At 42.7% G+C, this 15409-nt stretch overlaps 1 protein-coding gene across 2 annotated transcripts in view; it reads left to right on the forward strand.

Moving 5' to 3' along the window:
- Window positions 1–15409, forward strand: part of FAM120A (family with sequence similarity 120A) — a 115961-nt gene that overhangs the window by 63434 nt on the left and 37118 nt on the right. For both annotated transcript variants that reach the window (XM_059888995.1, NM_001098905.1), the window contains 3 exon segments: window positions 153–430; window positions 10408–10495; window positions 13708–13935. In XM_059888995.1, the coding sequence (XP_059744978.1) occupies window positions 153–430; window positions 10408–10495; window positions 13708–13935 (594 nt within the window).

Genomic DNA, 15409 nt, shown 5'->3' on the forward strand with positions numbered 1-15409 from the left:
TTAATGAATGCTAAGATAATTTCTTAACACTCATAATATGTGAAGCAGGTGCCAGAGTTTGTTGAATTAAAATTTAGCCAAGACTGGGTTATGCTAATGTGTTCTGGGCCATGCAGTATGTGTGCACACGTGATTTGTATGCTCTGTTTAAGGCCCCCCAGGTGCCCAGCCCAGGTGCTCCGGGCCAGGGTCCACACCCGTACAACCTCGCTGAGCCGGCTCTCACCTTGGAAACCAGCGGAAAGAATCTGACTGAGCAGAACTACAGTAACATTCCTCATGAAGGAAAACATACCCCACTGTATGAACGGTCCTCCCCAATCAACCCAGCTCCAAGCGGCAGTCCCAATCACGTGGACTCAGCATACTTTCCTGGTTCTTCTACGTCATCATCTTCAGACAATGATGAAGGCAGTGGAGGAGCTGCAAAGTGAGTGGTGTATGGAGTAGCTGGTGCTTCCTGAAAGTGTAGCAGCTGCCTTAGGCTACTTAAGTAGCTTGTAGTCCCCAGAGAAGCTGCCTTCTGGCTGGTTGGCTGGCCGGCCCATGGCACTGATGGTTGTGTTCAAAGATGCTGTTTGTTGTAGGTAGGTGACAGTTACTCTTTGCTTGACTGGGATTCCTCAGACCAAGAGAAAAGATTAGACATTTCCTATGGCCTTCTAAGGTTGAAAGTGTGTACTATGCCAGCCCAAATTCTTGGGTTCCCCTCTTTTTTGGGTATAATTTTAGGGAAATTAGTTTGTGTGACCACCAAATATGGTAAAGTTATCTGATCAAGTTCTACCTGACTCTCTTTGGGCTGTGATTTCCCTACTCCCACCCTCAGAAAGCATTTTAAATTAGACTTCTATGGTTTTCAGTCTCTTGGCTGCTGGGTTGAAGGGGAATCAGAATTTCCTTTTGTTCTGAATTCAATAACTTGAATCCCAACTCCCCAGATCATAGGACTATTCTTGACATAACACTGTTCACCTAACCAAAATCGTAGAAAGCTGCCAGACCCAGGCTGAAATTCTCCCTGTAGAGAGGAATATTTTAAGTAATATGTGTCCCTGAATAAATGAATTTTCAAATATTTGTTAGAATCTGATGGAGAAAGTCTTGAAATCCATAGTCCTCTTCCTCCCCTTACATAACCTTATGTTTCTAAGAAACCTGGTTCAAAAAGAGAAAGAAGAAAGGAAAGGAACAGTCTTTCTCTCTGCATCTGCATCTCTTTTCCTCGGTTTGAACTCTGATTCACAGTAGATGCCCAAGGCTAGTTATTGCTATGTCAGTTTCTGCTGAAAAAAAATTGAGACACAATTTCCAGTCTTCCTGCAAGTTCTTATGGGTGTGCCACCTGAAGCCAGAGATTTTTCCTCTTTTGCACTCTTTCTCTCCATCTGTAAAATGGGCACTAAGTCTGCTGACCTCCCCAGCAGGGAGGTCACTAAGTCACCACTTAGTCACCACTAAGTCCCCAAATGGGCAGTTCCTGAGGAGTTTGCTGCCATCCAGGGATGTATGCTGTTGTGAAACAGAGAAGCATAAAGTGCCCAAATGTTTACTTGCTGTATGTGCAGTCCTAAAATTATAAAAATAAAGCAAAACGTTGTAATTTATTATTCAAACTTTTAAATTAACCTTCTGGGAAGGTAACATTGAAGACCTACCGAATAAGAATTGCTATGTTGGGGCTTAGAAATCTGCATGTGTAAACGAGACCATGTGACTCTTTAGCGCAGGACGTTTGAGAACAGCTGATATATGCCTCAGGAGCCCTTTCGCTCTCTAAGGAACTATAAGTTTTCTTTTAAAAATTGACTCACGTCATCAAGACCAAAGTATCTATAGTATACAATGGTAAAGAATCTGCCTGCGTGCAGGAGATGCAGGTTTGATCCCTGGGTTGGGAAAATCCCCTGGAGAAGAAATGGCAGCCCACTCCCAGATTCTTCCCTGGAAAGTCCCATGGACAGAGTAGCATGGTAGGCTGCAATCCATGGGATTGCAAAAGAGTCAGACACAACTGAGTGACTAGGCAACAAGAGCAAATTCTTTCTAGACTCTGAAATACAGGTAGAAATAAAACACAGAGCCACTCTTTGTGGCTCAGAGTCCTGTGCAGATGACAAGCATGGTGAGCAAGGAAAGGCCCTGGTCTGGGGAGGTCCAGTGTTGATCCTGTTCCTATGGTTGGGGTTGCAGAGGTAATGTGAGTTACCTACTTAATTTGGCAAACTGCCCTGTTAGGAAATGAGTTGAACTTGAGTGAATAAGATTGAGAGTGACTCCCCTTTTTTTTGTGCATACTCAACTCTGGCCTGTTCCCAAAGGTTCTGATCAGTTGCCTTTCCTGGAGCTTTTTCTCAGTCTTAGCTGTCTCTCTTACCTCTAAGCTCTGTAGCACTTAACTGTCTGTTTCCCCAACTGAGGGCATTCTTATTGCGTTTTTCTGGAAGTGCCTCTGTAAGGTCTCCATATGTGGGAGTAGCGTGGGCGTCTCACCCTCTCATGGTGTGAATTGCGGTAGAAAAGGCAGAGCACGTCCACAATCTGGAATTGAAAGATTGCTGGGATTGGATCAAGTTATGTGGCTTAGGAATGTTTTCATTTCTTTGAATCTGTTTTTCCATTTATTATAACAAATAAGAAGTAGACGTGGCTGAGACAGTGAAGAATCTGCCTGCAGTGTGGAAGACTCAGGTTCAGTCCCTGCGTTGGGAAGATCCCCTGGAGAAGGGAATGGCAACCCATTCCAGTATTCTTGTCTGGAGAATTCCATGGACAGAGGAGCCTAGCGGACTACAGTCCATGAGGTCACAAAGAATCAGACATGCCTGAGTGAACAACACACAATAGGTAGACATGTTAAAACTGAGAGGAAGGACAGAAGGAAAAGGGGATAGGAACTTGTACCAGAGGTTCGGGGTCATAAGCCAGGCAGAGTAGGACCTGGGATCAACCCTGATTATGGGCACCCCTTTCTTGCTAAGAAGGACAGTGTTCATTATTTCAGGGTGAGGATTCTGGTTGAATAAGTTGTGTGTGTGCACTTTTGAGGCCATGCAGAGGACAGAGGATTCCTTTCCTAGTTTAGAAGCTAAGTAGGGGCAGTAAGTCAGTTAAGATTTGGTTTACCTTTGGTTTGGACTTAGGGTGGAATTCCTGGGTCTACATGGTGCTCTCAAGATGGTCTTGAGGGAAAGAAATCATCAGTTCATTTAGCCAAGCAACACTTGAGCACTTGCTATCTATCAGTGAGCATGGTAGTAGGCAGCACCCAAGTGATGAGCATGTGAAGCAAGTACCAGATGAGTGGGCCTGGATGAGCGTGCTTCCAGTGAGGCAGGATTTGGGCCATGACAGTGGGGAGAAAGCTGGATGAGAATGCAGGGTGGAGGAAGGGGAAGCCAGTGTGGCTGCCATGTCAAGTGAGATGAAGGCTGGTTGGTGTGGAGTCTTGAGTTCTCAGTGTGACAGAAAGCATCCAGTATTTGCTTGGAATGATCCTGGGGCTGTAAAGATCCCAGAGTTTCAGACATGTGTCTGGGTCAGCAGGCCATTTGGCTGGGAGATTACTGTACAGTTTAAGTGAAGTGCCACTGTTTGTACCAGCTTCTGCAGATTGACTGTAGAAGCATTTGTAACTGCTCTTCCGTAAGACACTGAGTTGTACAGCAGAGAGGAGGGAGGCCTGAACTGCCCCTGGCTGGGTGTGCCCTTTCCTGTTTGATTCCCTCAGGCATTTCCACCATATTCCCCATGGTACTGGGAAATAATCTTGAACGTGGAAGATTACACAATAAGTGACCTCATTTCCCCAATGGAAAAGCAATGGCTTTTTTTTTTTAAAGATGGTGTGGACAGGTAATGGGGACTGTTATATAAGAGTATGCCTCCCCAAAATACCCCACCCCAGAATTAGCCCCCAAAGGAGCCTCTCCTCCCCCCCCGCCAAAACACCCAGCTTCCTACAAATTAAAAAGAATATAAACATGGGATTCACAGAGGAAACAGATAGTCAGTAACATAAAAGTATGTTGTTTACTTTGATTTAAAGAAAAGAAAGAGGAAGGTAACTTAAAACCTAACGAGGTACCTTTTTTTAACCTATGAAATTGGTAAAATTTTTTTTTTCCTTTAATATTTATCTTTGTGTACTTGTTTGTTTTCCTGTGCCAAGTCTTAGTTGTAACAGGCAGGATCTTTGATCTTTAGCTGCAGCATGCAGACTCCTTGTTGTGGTACGCGATCCCCTGACCAGGGATCGAACCAGGGCCCCCTGCACTGGGAGCATGGAGTCTTAGCTACTGGACCAGCAGGAAAGTCCCACACTGGTTTTTGAAGATAAAGCTCAGAGGGGGACATTGGTGGAGTTGGTGTGGCATGAGATTTGGGCTTTCCTGGCATGTCCTTGGTCTTTGTGTAACCTATAAAAGGTTGCTGTCAGTGCCCGAGGGACTGCTGACCATTGCAGAGACCCAGAGCTGTCAGGACCCAGTCCCCCAGCCTCCTGTGGTTCGTCTTGCCAGGTACCAGTTGCCACTTGTGGTAGTGTGGCCTGAAGCTCCATGGGCCCAGTGCTCCCAGTGTGACTAGGAGGTCTTTGGGTTGTCCATGGTTTAAATTAGTTGATGAGTGACCACAGTAAGTTTTAGCTATCACTATTATTTAAAAAATAACCATGGAGGCAATAAAATACCAAAACATTTACTTCATTCTTAATGTAAATACCTAAAGAATTTCATTTAGCACCCTTCATCTAGTGTCCCAGGAAACATGCTTCTTCTAATGCATCTTTTTTCCTTTAAGTGGTATTGGTGTTCTACATTTCTAATATCTGCTGAGAAAAACTATTCTGAATTACTTTTGTGCTTGGTTGAAAATACTTATTATCTTTGCCATCAAAGGTGGAGGGTCTGTGTAAGTTCTAGCCACTCACTGACCCACGCAGGCCTTTTATGCGGAGCTGGGATTGAAGTCCTGTCAGGCTTCCTTTCCAGGGAAACTGTTTGCAAAGACAGTTACATTTTACCCTGGCCCTAGGGTACCCAGTCCCAGATAGGCTAAATAAGCTTCAGTTTCCCTTTCAGATTGTTACACCGTTGTGTCAGACAAATGGCTACTTTACATTTATATTTTGAGGGTTTTTTTTTTAGTACCAGGTTACACTTATAAAGCCTGGTGGGCTGCCGTCTATGGGGTCGCACAGAGTTGGACACGACTGAAGCGACTTAGCAGCAGCAGCAGCAGCAACACTTATAATATCTTTTGAGAAAAGCTATTCTGAATTATATTTATGTTTGGTTAGAATTAATTATTATCTTTGCCATCCTAGGTGGAGGGTCTGTGTAAGTTCTAGCCACTTACTGACCCATGTAGGCATTTTATGTCGAGCTCATCTGACTCGGGTGTTTCTGAACGTTCACTTGGGTGGGAAAAGCCATGAGAAGTCCTCTGACAAACCCATAAGAGGAGCGTCTGGGACAAGAGCTCCATCTTGACTGCTGCATAAGAATGAGACAAGTACTTCTGAAAGAATCTGAATGTGTGTGACCTTAGCTTAATTTGGGGCATAGGGAGATGTACCTAGAAAGGATATTTATGTATGTGATACTCTTGTGGCTTCCCTTATCAGGGAGCTCAAGTCTTCACCCTCTGTAATAGGAACACCTGGCAATCAGAACTCTTGGGGGTCTGTTGAATGAGAGCAGGCTGTCGGTCAAATCTCCCTTCCGTTCTTGGGATAGGGAGCAGATGAAAATGAAAATGTATGTGCATTTGTTGAAACTTTCACATGGTTTAACCATATCTATGACCTTATCCACATACACTAGATAGTGCTACTGAGGATTTGATCTTGCTCATGTTTTACTTCTTCCCTTTGGTTTTTCTTAAATTAATTAATTCATTTTTGGCTGTACTAGCTCTTTGTCATGTGGGTAGTTGAGGCAGGTGGGGGCTACTCTCTAGTTGCAATGTGTGGGCTTCTCGTTGCAGGGATTTTCTTGTTGCAGAGCAGGGATCTGGAGCACTCAGGCCTCAGTAGTTGCGGCTCAAGGACTCCAGAGCGCAGGCTCAGTAGTTGTGGCACATGGGCTCAGTTGCTCCACCACATGTGGGATCTTAGTTTCCAGACCAAGGATCAAACCTGTGTCCCCTGCGTTGACAGGCAGATGCTTAACCCCTGGGAAGTCCCCCCTTTTGGTTTTATTTGCCTTTTCTTCCTTTTTTGTTGACAAATAAGTCAGCTTGTGGTCAATGCTATCTTCCTTTTCTGTTCCACAAGAGCAAACCACACCCAGGACAGCTGTGCGTGAGTGAGAAGTCACTGTGATGGGTCAGACACTTGGTATAAATATGGACACCAGTCTACTTCCATCCTAGCATCACCAACCTGCTAACTAAAAAAAATGTGTTTGAGAGAATTCAGTGGTTAGGACAGTTGGCTGCTTTCAACCAGCTTTAGTGCAGAAAAAGTCCCACGTGTCCTGGAGTGGAGTGAGGCTTTGCATCACCTGTTGAGAATCCACAGATTCTCATCCTGGCGAGTTCTGTGTGGTGTTGGCCTTCCTCCTTGCCACCTGTCTGGGTATGAAGGTAGTTCTTTTCTGTTGATTGCCTGCTGTGTCATAAATGCATTTCATGGCTTTCTGGTAATAGCATGGGGTAGTGTCTGGAATGGTGGGTCTAGGTTTGAATCCAGTCATTGTTGCTGTGGCTGTGAATGGATCCCTGAACCTGAAGTTTACCCACAGAGAGTTGTGCGTTTGGCTGAGCAGGAAAATTCAAATCCAGAACACATGCAGGCTTCCTGCCCTGCCCTGTCCACTTCCCTGTGGCCTGCCTGGGTCTGAGCAGGTTTTCTCAGGGCAAAGCTGATGAAACTTATGACACCATTAGCAGTTCCAAGTGTGATTATAAGGTGGGAGCCATTGTGCAAAATGGAACCTAACTGAATATACAAATATCCAGAAATTTCTAATCCGTCTTGTTGTTCAAAGCACGGCATTTGTTGCATCAAATATTTTGTTTTCTTAAGTTATAAAGTAATATAATTATCCTATTGAAGTATTCTGAACTGTATAAAATTAGCCACTGTCAAGAATGTTTTTCAGGCAGAATTTTAGATTTTATAGTACAGTATTAAAAGATCTTGCAAACATTTAGGTTATGATAACTTTTTAGTTTGGTAACTTTTTAGTTTAGTTTATAAAACAAAACTAAGATTTATGAATAAAAATTGTACGTGATCTTAAGTGGGACAAGCTTCCATGTTCGTCACATGGCATGATCTCCCCACTACAGTGTATCCATATAAAATTTTACGCCTTTTTTGCCATATCCATTTAGGCTACAGTTACGTGATTTAGTCATTCAGCTATTGCACACCTGTTCTGTAGTGACTGTATGGTTTTATTATCTTTGTAGAGTTCATGACTGAGTGATACAGACAGACATTAGTGCTGAATGTGATACATACCATGAAACACAGAAACGAGAATAGCGAGCACAGGGTGGTTAGGAAAGGCTGCACCCAGTCCCAGCCAACTTGTACAAGACAAGGCATCACATGTGGCAGTTGTTCAGTCACCCAGTCGTGTCCAACTCTTGGCGACCCCTGTAGCACACTAGGCCTCCTTGTCCCCCACCATCTTCTGGAGATTGCCCCAGTTCATGTCCATTGCATCAATGATGCCATCCAGCCATCTCATCCTCTGGTGCCCTCTTCTCCTTCTGCCCTTAGTCTTTCCCAGCATCAGGGACTTTTCCAATTAGTTACCTCTTCGCATCAGGGCATCACTTACAAAAGCTTAAATCTGTCATAGAGAGGGAGGGGTGTTAGTCCAGCAGGACATGGAAGATAATTGCAGTCCATGCACCTGACCGAGAACCTGTATCCAAAACAGATGATGGCTTCCTGTAAGTCCTTGAGAGCATTCTGCACATTGTCCGCTTACTGAATGCTTGAACAGGCACACACACATGGGAAGGTGCTCATCTTCATTATTATCAGAGAAGTGCAGGGTAGACTGTGCTGAGATTCACTGCATTTCCTCCCAAAAGGCCAACCGAAGAACAACAGAAAACACTAAATGCTTCTGGGGAGGGGATCTCCTGTAGGATTGGACTGTAGGCCCAGCTGTGGTGTGCCTCCACAGCACTGAGTGCACGTGGCCCTGAGACAGAACCAGCACTGCAATCATATTGTTGAGCCAAAACTCCTGGGCATAAAAAGTGTACAAATGCATGATTCTGTGTATATGGTGTGTAAAAGCAGTCTTTGCTGTTAGAAGTCAGAATAACTGTTACCCTTGAGGAAGTCTGAGGAGCAGGTCAAGAAGGGGATTCTGGGATGTCAGTCCTGTATTGCTTATGTGGTGTGTTTGTAGACATTCATTAAGCTGTTCATCTGTGCATTTTGTAGATAGGATATCCTTAAATATATAAAATTGTAGGTAATAAATGTTATATTTCTGTATAAACATGTGTCAAGTAATATATTCTAAAATTTCACACAATAAATGTTACTGACTTTTTAAACAACTTTATTTATACCACCTTCTAAATAAACCACTTCAGAGCTACTTACCTTTCCTCCCCTTTGCTTGAAATACTCACTTTGGACATGTATATGACAAGATTATATACCTTCTAATTCCCTATTTCACAGGTCTTGGCACAGTTATCACATAACATGTCCTGACCAGTAGATACTCAATGAATAATGGATTGACTAATCAGTTTGTCCAGCTTCTTATCTGCTCACTCATGTAGTAGCTGCTCTTCTCTTGGATTTCAAACAGGATGGATCACTATGCTCTTAGAATACTTGTATTTGTTTTTATGCCTTCTCATCACTAGAGTTTCCTCTGGTTTTGCAAAGTTGTAGCCTGAGGTTGTACACATGAGTAGCGAACTTGGGCAGAGCAATGGTTTCTCTGAGTCTTCACTGAAGACTAGGAGCCTGGATGCTGGATAACCTTGTTTGATGTGGAGGTATTGGGGTGACTCACATCAAGGAATGAGACTCCAAAATATCACAACATTGGACATGATTCTTGGTTTAAGATGGGTCAGTCTCACTCTCCTCTTTTTGCAATGGCTTTTTTTTTTTTTTTTTAAACTAAAATGAAGTTGATTGGAAGATGGAATTACCAGGTTTTAAAATTTCTGTCACATGAGTCAGATAAGGCAAGCCAAATAAAAGCTCTCTGTGTTGGCATGTCTTGTGGCCAGCACTGGTTTTAGAAGATAATTTTGGCTTGGAGCACTGCAGGGAGAGGGGCAGGCGAAGGCGGATGTGTGTAGTGGCTCAGGTGATCCCCATGATTGTCAGCAGCTCGTCCCTACTCGAGCCCCTCTAGATTCCCCACTCCCTCCAGGATACTCTTTTCACAAAGTTTGCCTGGGTACCAAAGTAAATTTGCTTTTACATTGTAGCCCCAAATATACAAATGGAAAAAGAGTTTTTGAAATAACTTGATTCATATCACATTTGCTGCGTCCAGTCTATTCTGTTTCTCTGTCCCCTCCAGCAGGTGGAACCTTAGTTCCCTGACCAGGGATCAAACCCATGCCCCCTGCAGTGAAAGTGAGGAGTCTTAGTTGCTGGTCCACCAGGAAAGTCCCCGTTTTCTTTAAAAAAAAAAAAAATAATAATGCTTGTTAAATCCCCTACATTGTTTTCTCAGGCTTCTAATTGGTCACAACCCACAGTTTTTAAGAATACTGATTGAAAAATACTTCATTCTGGTATTTTAAGATACATTGTAATCTTCTGCATCTTTTTCTCCCACTTTTACTTTACCAAAGAACATCATTCCCCAAGTAAGATTCAGGTAACTTCTTGTTCTCTGCACTCACAAATCCATTGCCTCTCCTTAGACCTGCAAGGCGCACACCTCTGAGTGAGTTATCGCTAGCCTTAGCTCCCATGCTCCCTACCATGAATAGGAATGCCCCCCATGAATTGTCATTGGCATATAATACTTTACATTTATTTATAAATTATGAGTAACACTTGACCCGGATAACATTTAATCTTCTACTGCCTGATCATTGTCAATTGAATGTGATGTCTTATTTCTCCAAGATGACTGAGCTCCCAAAGGCAAGCCTTGCGTTTGTCTCCTATATACCCGCAGCACTAGCACATCCTAGACCATCTTTAAGCCCAGCCGTGAGGCATAGGTTAGGTGCTTGATTTCTCTTCGCCAGTGGGTAGTTACCGTTGAAGTAGGTGGAAAGTGTTCTTGTGATAGGATTTTCTCTGGACATAGGTTGTTTCACAAAGTGGGATCAGTAAAGCATAAGGTATCCTTGGTTTGTAGGCTCAGGACAGGCCCTTCTTACCATCATGAGTACATGTGGGAAGTGGTCAACACTAATTGGTATTTTTGTTCATTTTATGTTCAGCCATATCAGTGGGAACAAGATTGGCTGGGAGAAGACAGGAAGCCATTCAGAACCTCAAGCACGGGGAGACCCAGGAGACCAAACAAAGGTAGTAAGTCTGTGCCTTTTATTCTTTCAAATTCTCATTGTCTCAGCATGTAGTGCCAGGGATTGATTTAAAGTGAAATTCTCTCTCTCTTTTTTTACGCATGTTATTTATGAGTAATACATTGGCAAGGGTGAGCGGGGAAGGGCTGGGCTACCCGCAGTTTGCTCTCTCTCCCAGAGCAGGGTGGTGACCTAATAGAGATCCTCTTCTCTCTGCTCACTACATAGCCTTTCAGAGCCCTCATTTCTTGTAGGGTTTTGTGGTGATTAGGTGAGAAAAGTTTTGTTGATGTACACATTAAAAATGAAAAAATAAAAATAAACTAAATTTTATTCCACCCCCCCCCCCTTTTTTCTATTTCTACTTGTTAATGTTCATCTCTAGATGAATATTTTAAACTTACAAAGCCACATCTGTCTCCACCTTTGGTCACCTAGGATGAGCTGGTCTCTGGCTGGAAGAGGGCTTGTTTTTATACAGGATAATGGAATGTTAGAAATATGTTTAAAACTCTGAAATATTCTCACTGTTGAATGATTATCCTGAAAATAAATAACAGAGATGTTTCTGGATTCATACTCCAAAGCGTTTTCAGTTGTTTATGTCTACATGCTATGGAACAGAAAGCGTAGAAAACTTTCGTTGAGTTATCCATGGATTATTCTTCTTAAGGCTAATTTTGGCACTTTGTATTTTAAAGGATGGAATTAAGCACTCAATGCATACCACTAAAAGAATACATTTTGTTTCAGAACAGAAAAATCAATATTTTTTGTTGTTATTGTTGTTCATTCTCTTAAGTTGTGTCTGACTTCTTGTAACCACATGAACTGCAGCACGCCAGGCTTCCCTATCCTTTACTATCTTCTGGAGTTTGCTCAAACTCATGTCCATTGAGTTTAGTGATGCCATCCAACCATCTCATCTGCTGTCATCCCCTTCTCCTCCTGCCCTCAGTCTTTCCCAGCATCAAGTCTTTTCCAGTGAGTCAGCTGTTCACATCAGGTGGTCAAAGTATTGGAGCTTCAGCTCCAGCATCAGTCCTTCCAATGAATATTCAGGATTGACTTCCTCTAAGATGGACTGGTTGGATCTACTTGAGGTCCAAGTGACTCTCAAGGGTCTTCTCCAACAACACAGTTAAAAAGAGTCAATTCTTCAGCACTCAGCCTTCTTTATGGTCCAACTCTCACATCCATACATGACTACTGGAAAAACCATGGCTTTGACTAGATGGACCTTTGTTGGTATAGTAATGTCTTTGCTTTTTAATACGCTGTCTAAGTTTGTCATAATTTTCTTTCCAGGGAGCAAGTGTCTTTTAATTTCATGGCTGCAGTGGTTTGGAGAGCCCAAGAAAATAAAATCTGCCACTGTTTCCATTTTTTTCCCCATCTATTTGCTATGAAGTGGTGGGACCAGATGACATGGTCTTAGTTTTTTGAATGCTAAATTTTAAGCCAGCTTTTTCACTCACCTCTTTCACCTTCATCAAGAGGTTCTTGAGTTCCTCTTCACTTTCTGCCATTAAAGTGGTATCATCTGCATATCTGAGGTTGTTTTATTTCTCCTGGCAGCCTTGATTCTAGCTTGTGAGTCATCCAGCCCGGCATTTCCCATGAGATACTGTGCATAGAAGTTAAATATGCAGGGCATAATACACAGCCTTAATGTACTCCTTTCCCAATTTTGAACCAATCTGTTGTTCCATGTCCAGTTCTGTTACTTCTTGTCCCTCATATAGGCTTCTCAGAGACAGGTAAAGTGGTATGGGATTCCTATCTCTTTAAGAATTTCCAACCGTTTGTTGAGATCCACACAGTCAAAGCTTTAGCATAGTCAGTGAAGCAGAAGTAGATGTTTTTTTGAAATTCCTTGCTTTTTCTGTGATCCAGCAGATGTTGGCAATTTGATCTCTGGTTTCTCTGCCTTTTCTAAATCCAACTTGTACATCTGGAAGTTCTCAGTTCACGTACTGCTGAAGCCTAGCTTTAAGATTTTTGAGCATAGTCTTGTTAACATGTGAAATGAGTGCAGTTGTACAGAAGTTAGAACATTCTTTGGCATTGCCTTTCTTTGTATATTTTTTAAGGTGCCGCAGAAGCAGTGAGCAATTATTATTTCTAGGATTTGTTGTGAGGAAAAAAGTTTGCTGCAAAAATAATACTTGCTCTTGGTAAACAATGGTGGCTCAGAGGGTAAAGCATGTGCCTCCAATGCGGGAGACCTGGGTTTGATCCCTGGGTCAGGAAGATCCCCTGGAGAAGAAATGGCAACCCACTCCAGTACTCTTGCCTGGAAAATCCCATGGACGGAGAAGCCTGGTAGGCTACAGTCCATGGGGTCGCAAAGAGTTGGACACGACTGAGTGACTTCACTTTCACTTTTGGTTAACAATTAGGACTTTGCTAAAATTTGTAAAGAGAAACTGAGAATCTCCCTTCAGCACTGAGCTAGTCATTTGGCGTCCATTCACGTACATATATTCTGTATTTGGTGATTGGTTGTACAGAGTGGATGTTTTTCGCCTAATAATTTACCATGCACATATTTCTGTGTCAGTTTATGTAGATCTGACTCATCAGTTTTAATGGTTTTAGCTTGTTCTTTGGTTTTAATTTTTGGCAGGCAGTTCCCTGTGTATACTTAATTTGGGACTTTAAGTACCCTAAGAGAATACTTGAGGATTGGTTTATATTTCTTCTTTAAATAAGAACTGTGGTGGTGGTGAGGAGCAGACCTGACTGAGATCTAGTTTTAGTCCCAGTTCACTAGTTACTGGTCTTATTACCACAGACAAGAGACATCCCCTCTTGGAGATTTAGTTTTTTCATCTGTAGAGAGGATGCTACCCATTGAGTTGAGGAAGGGTCTCCCAGGAAAGCAGAATCACAAGAGTTGGTCACATGAAGGAGCCAGATGGAACTTGGGTTAGCAACTACAGAAGGCTGTTCATCTCATGGGGATCCCAAGGGAGGAGCCATGAGTGGGGTCACCCAGCGGAAGCTGTGGCAGTTCTCTGGGTTCCCATCCCTGACACAGGCACAGTGGGCGTCCATTCACACTTCCTCTGTTCAAGGAGGAGTGGGTCACAGCTCTTGTCCTCCTTGAAGTTGTTAATCACATCTCTCTGTGTTACAGTTGAACAGACAGGTTAAAGGAATGGGAATGTGACACAAACCCATTTTCTCCGCTTGCCCGTTGCTCTGCAGGCAGAAGGTTCGTCCACTGCCTCTTCTGGCAGCCAGCTTGCTGAAGGAAAGGGGAACCAGATTGGCACTGTTCAGCCAATTCCGTGCCTCCTGTCCATGCCCACCAGGAACCACATGGACATCACCACCCCACCCCTGCCTCCTGTCGCGCCCGAGGTGCTGAGAGTGGCCGAGCACCGGCACAAGAAGGGGCTGATGTACCCCTACATCTTCCACGTGCTGACGAAGGTATGCCCTGGGGCTGTCGTGTGGCCTTCGTCTCACAGTGGTCACTCTTGTGGGGTGTGTCCTTGTTCCTTTTGGAACTGCTTTTTATCTTACAAGGTATTTGAAGTGAAGTTCATTTTCCCCTTTCTAAACTTGGAGAAAAAAGATGGATATTTATAATCACAATAAAATTAGAACTTGGGGAAAGTCTTATTTTTCTCGTCAGTTTCACACAAAATTATTTTTGAAGCTTCTAATTAATGGCACTTCATGTTATTCTCTGGTTTGTAATTTTATTTGTATTTCTGATTTCAAAACTTCCTACATGTTTTTGCTATAGTGTCAAGTTTAATTGTGATGTCACATACTATATCTGGTTTATCATCTGTCCTAGAAGCTCCCAACTTCTGAGTGGCTGATAGCACTTCATACTTTGACTTATTCCCCTACCTCATTGAGTACTTACAGCAAACAATGGAATATGGGGCTTCGTCACTTTATTAGTATCTTCCTAAATGTATGCTTAAATAGATATACAGTGTGGCATTAATTGTTTCTGAATCTTGGTGTTTTGAATAGATCTGTGTTTATTTAAATTTCCTCAGTGACTTGTCATATTTATAATCATAGATCCACAATTTAACTTGGTGACCAGATTTCTGGTGTAACATTGGTTCGTTACTATGTGTATTTTATTATGTTTTCATCTGTATATGTACCACCATATATAATCAAGCTTTTTTCTTATTTTCTACAGTCCATGTATGGTTTATAGAATGGAGTCAGTAATTACAAGTGACTTCCATTCCACAGCACTCTCGAGCTGCACTTTTAACCGTTAATTGACTAATTTGACTGCTTAATTTTATATTTTATAAAATAAAGGACAGGAAGATGAGTGCTATCATATGGGCCCTTTAATGTATTTTTGAATTGTAATTGCCTCCAAGTCTCATCTGTTATTTGATATGGGTATGCATGTGTGGTATCACTTCTCAGATTATGGTTATAAAGTAAAAATTTTATCTTTCAGGTCCAACATAGATTATAAGGGTAAGTGAGGGTTACTCTTGCGGGAAAAGGATTTTGCTAAGTTTAAAGGGACTCAAGCTTTGGGAAGGTTGTGCCCTTTCACTCTGGGGTTGTTTGGGATATGAGGTCCCTGGACTCCCTGCTGTTTGTGCCCTGCCATGCTTGTGGGTCTGACTTAGGGACTTTTGGTTAAATCAGTCTGAGTGATGCAAAACTGCCTGTCCTCCTCTTTAGTACTCCCTGATTTCAAGGGCAAAGACTGAGGAAATGACTGTGGTTGAGAAAAGTGAACTTGACTATCTTCAGATTTTAAGGTGTTACCTAAAATTTTTCAGTATATTTGGGAAAAGTTTAGACTGAAATGTGTGCTGTTTCCTGCGAGCTGAGTGGCTCTGGTGTTAAATTTCCCAGGCTGAGACATTTGCTGTGAATTCAAGCTTCAAGTGAGAATGTAGAGAATCGT

The sequence above is a fragment of the Bos taurus genome, chromosome 8 (genome assembly GCF_002263795.3).
Source record: "Bos taurus isolate L1 Dominette 01449 registration number 42190680 breed Hereford chromosome 8, ARS-UCD2.0, whole genome shotgun sequence".
Classification (NCBI taxonomy): Eukaryota; Metazoa; Chordata; class Mammalia; order Artiodactyla; family Bovidae; genus Bos; species Bos taurus.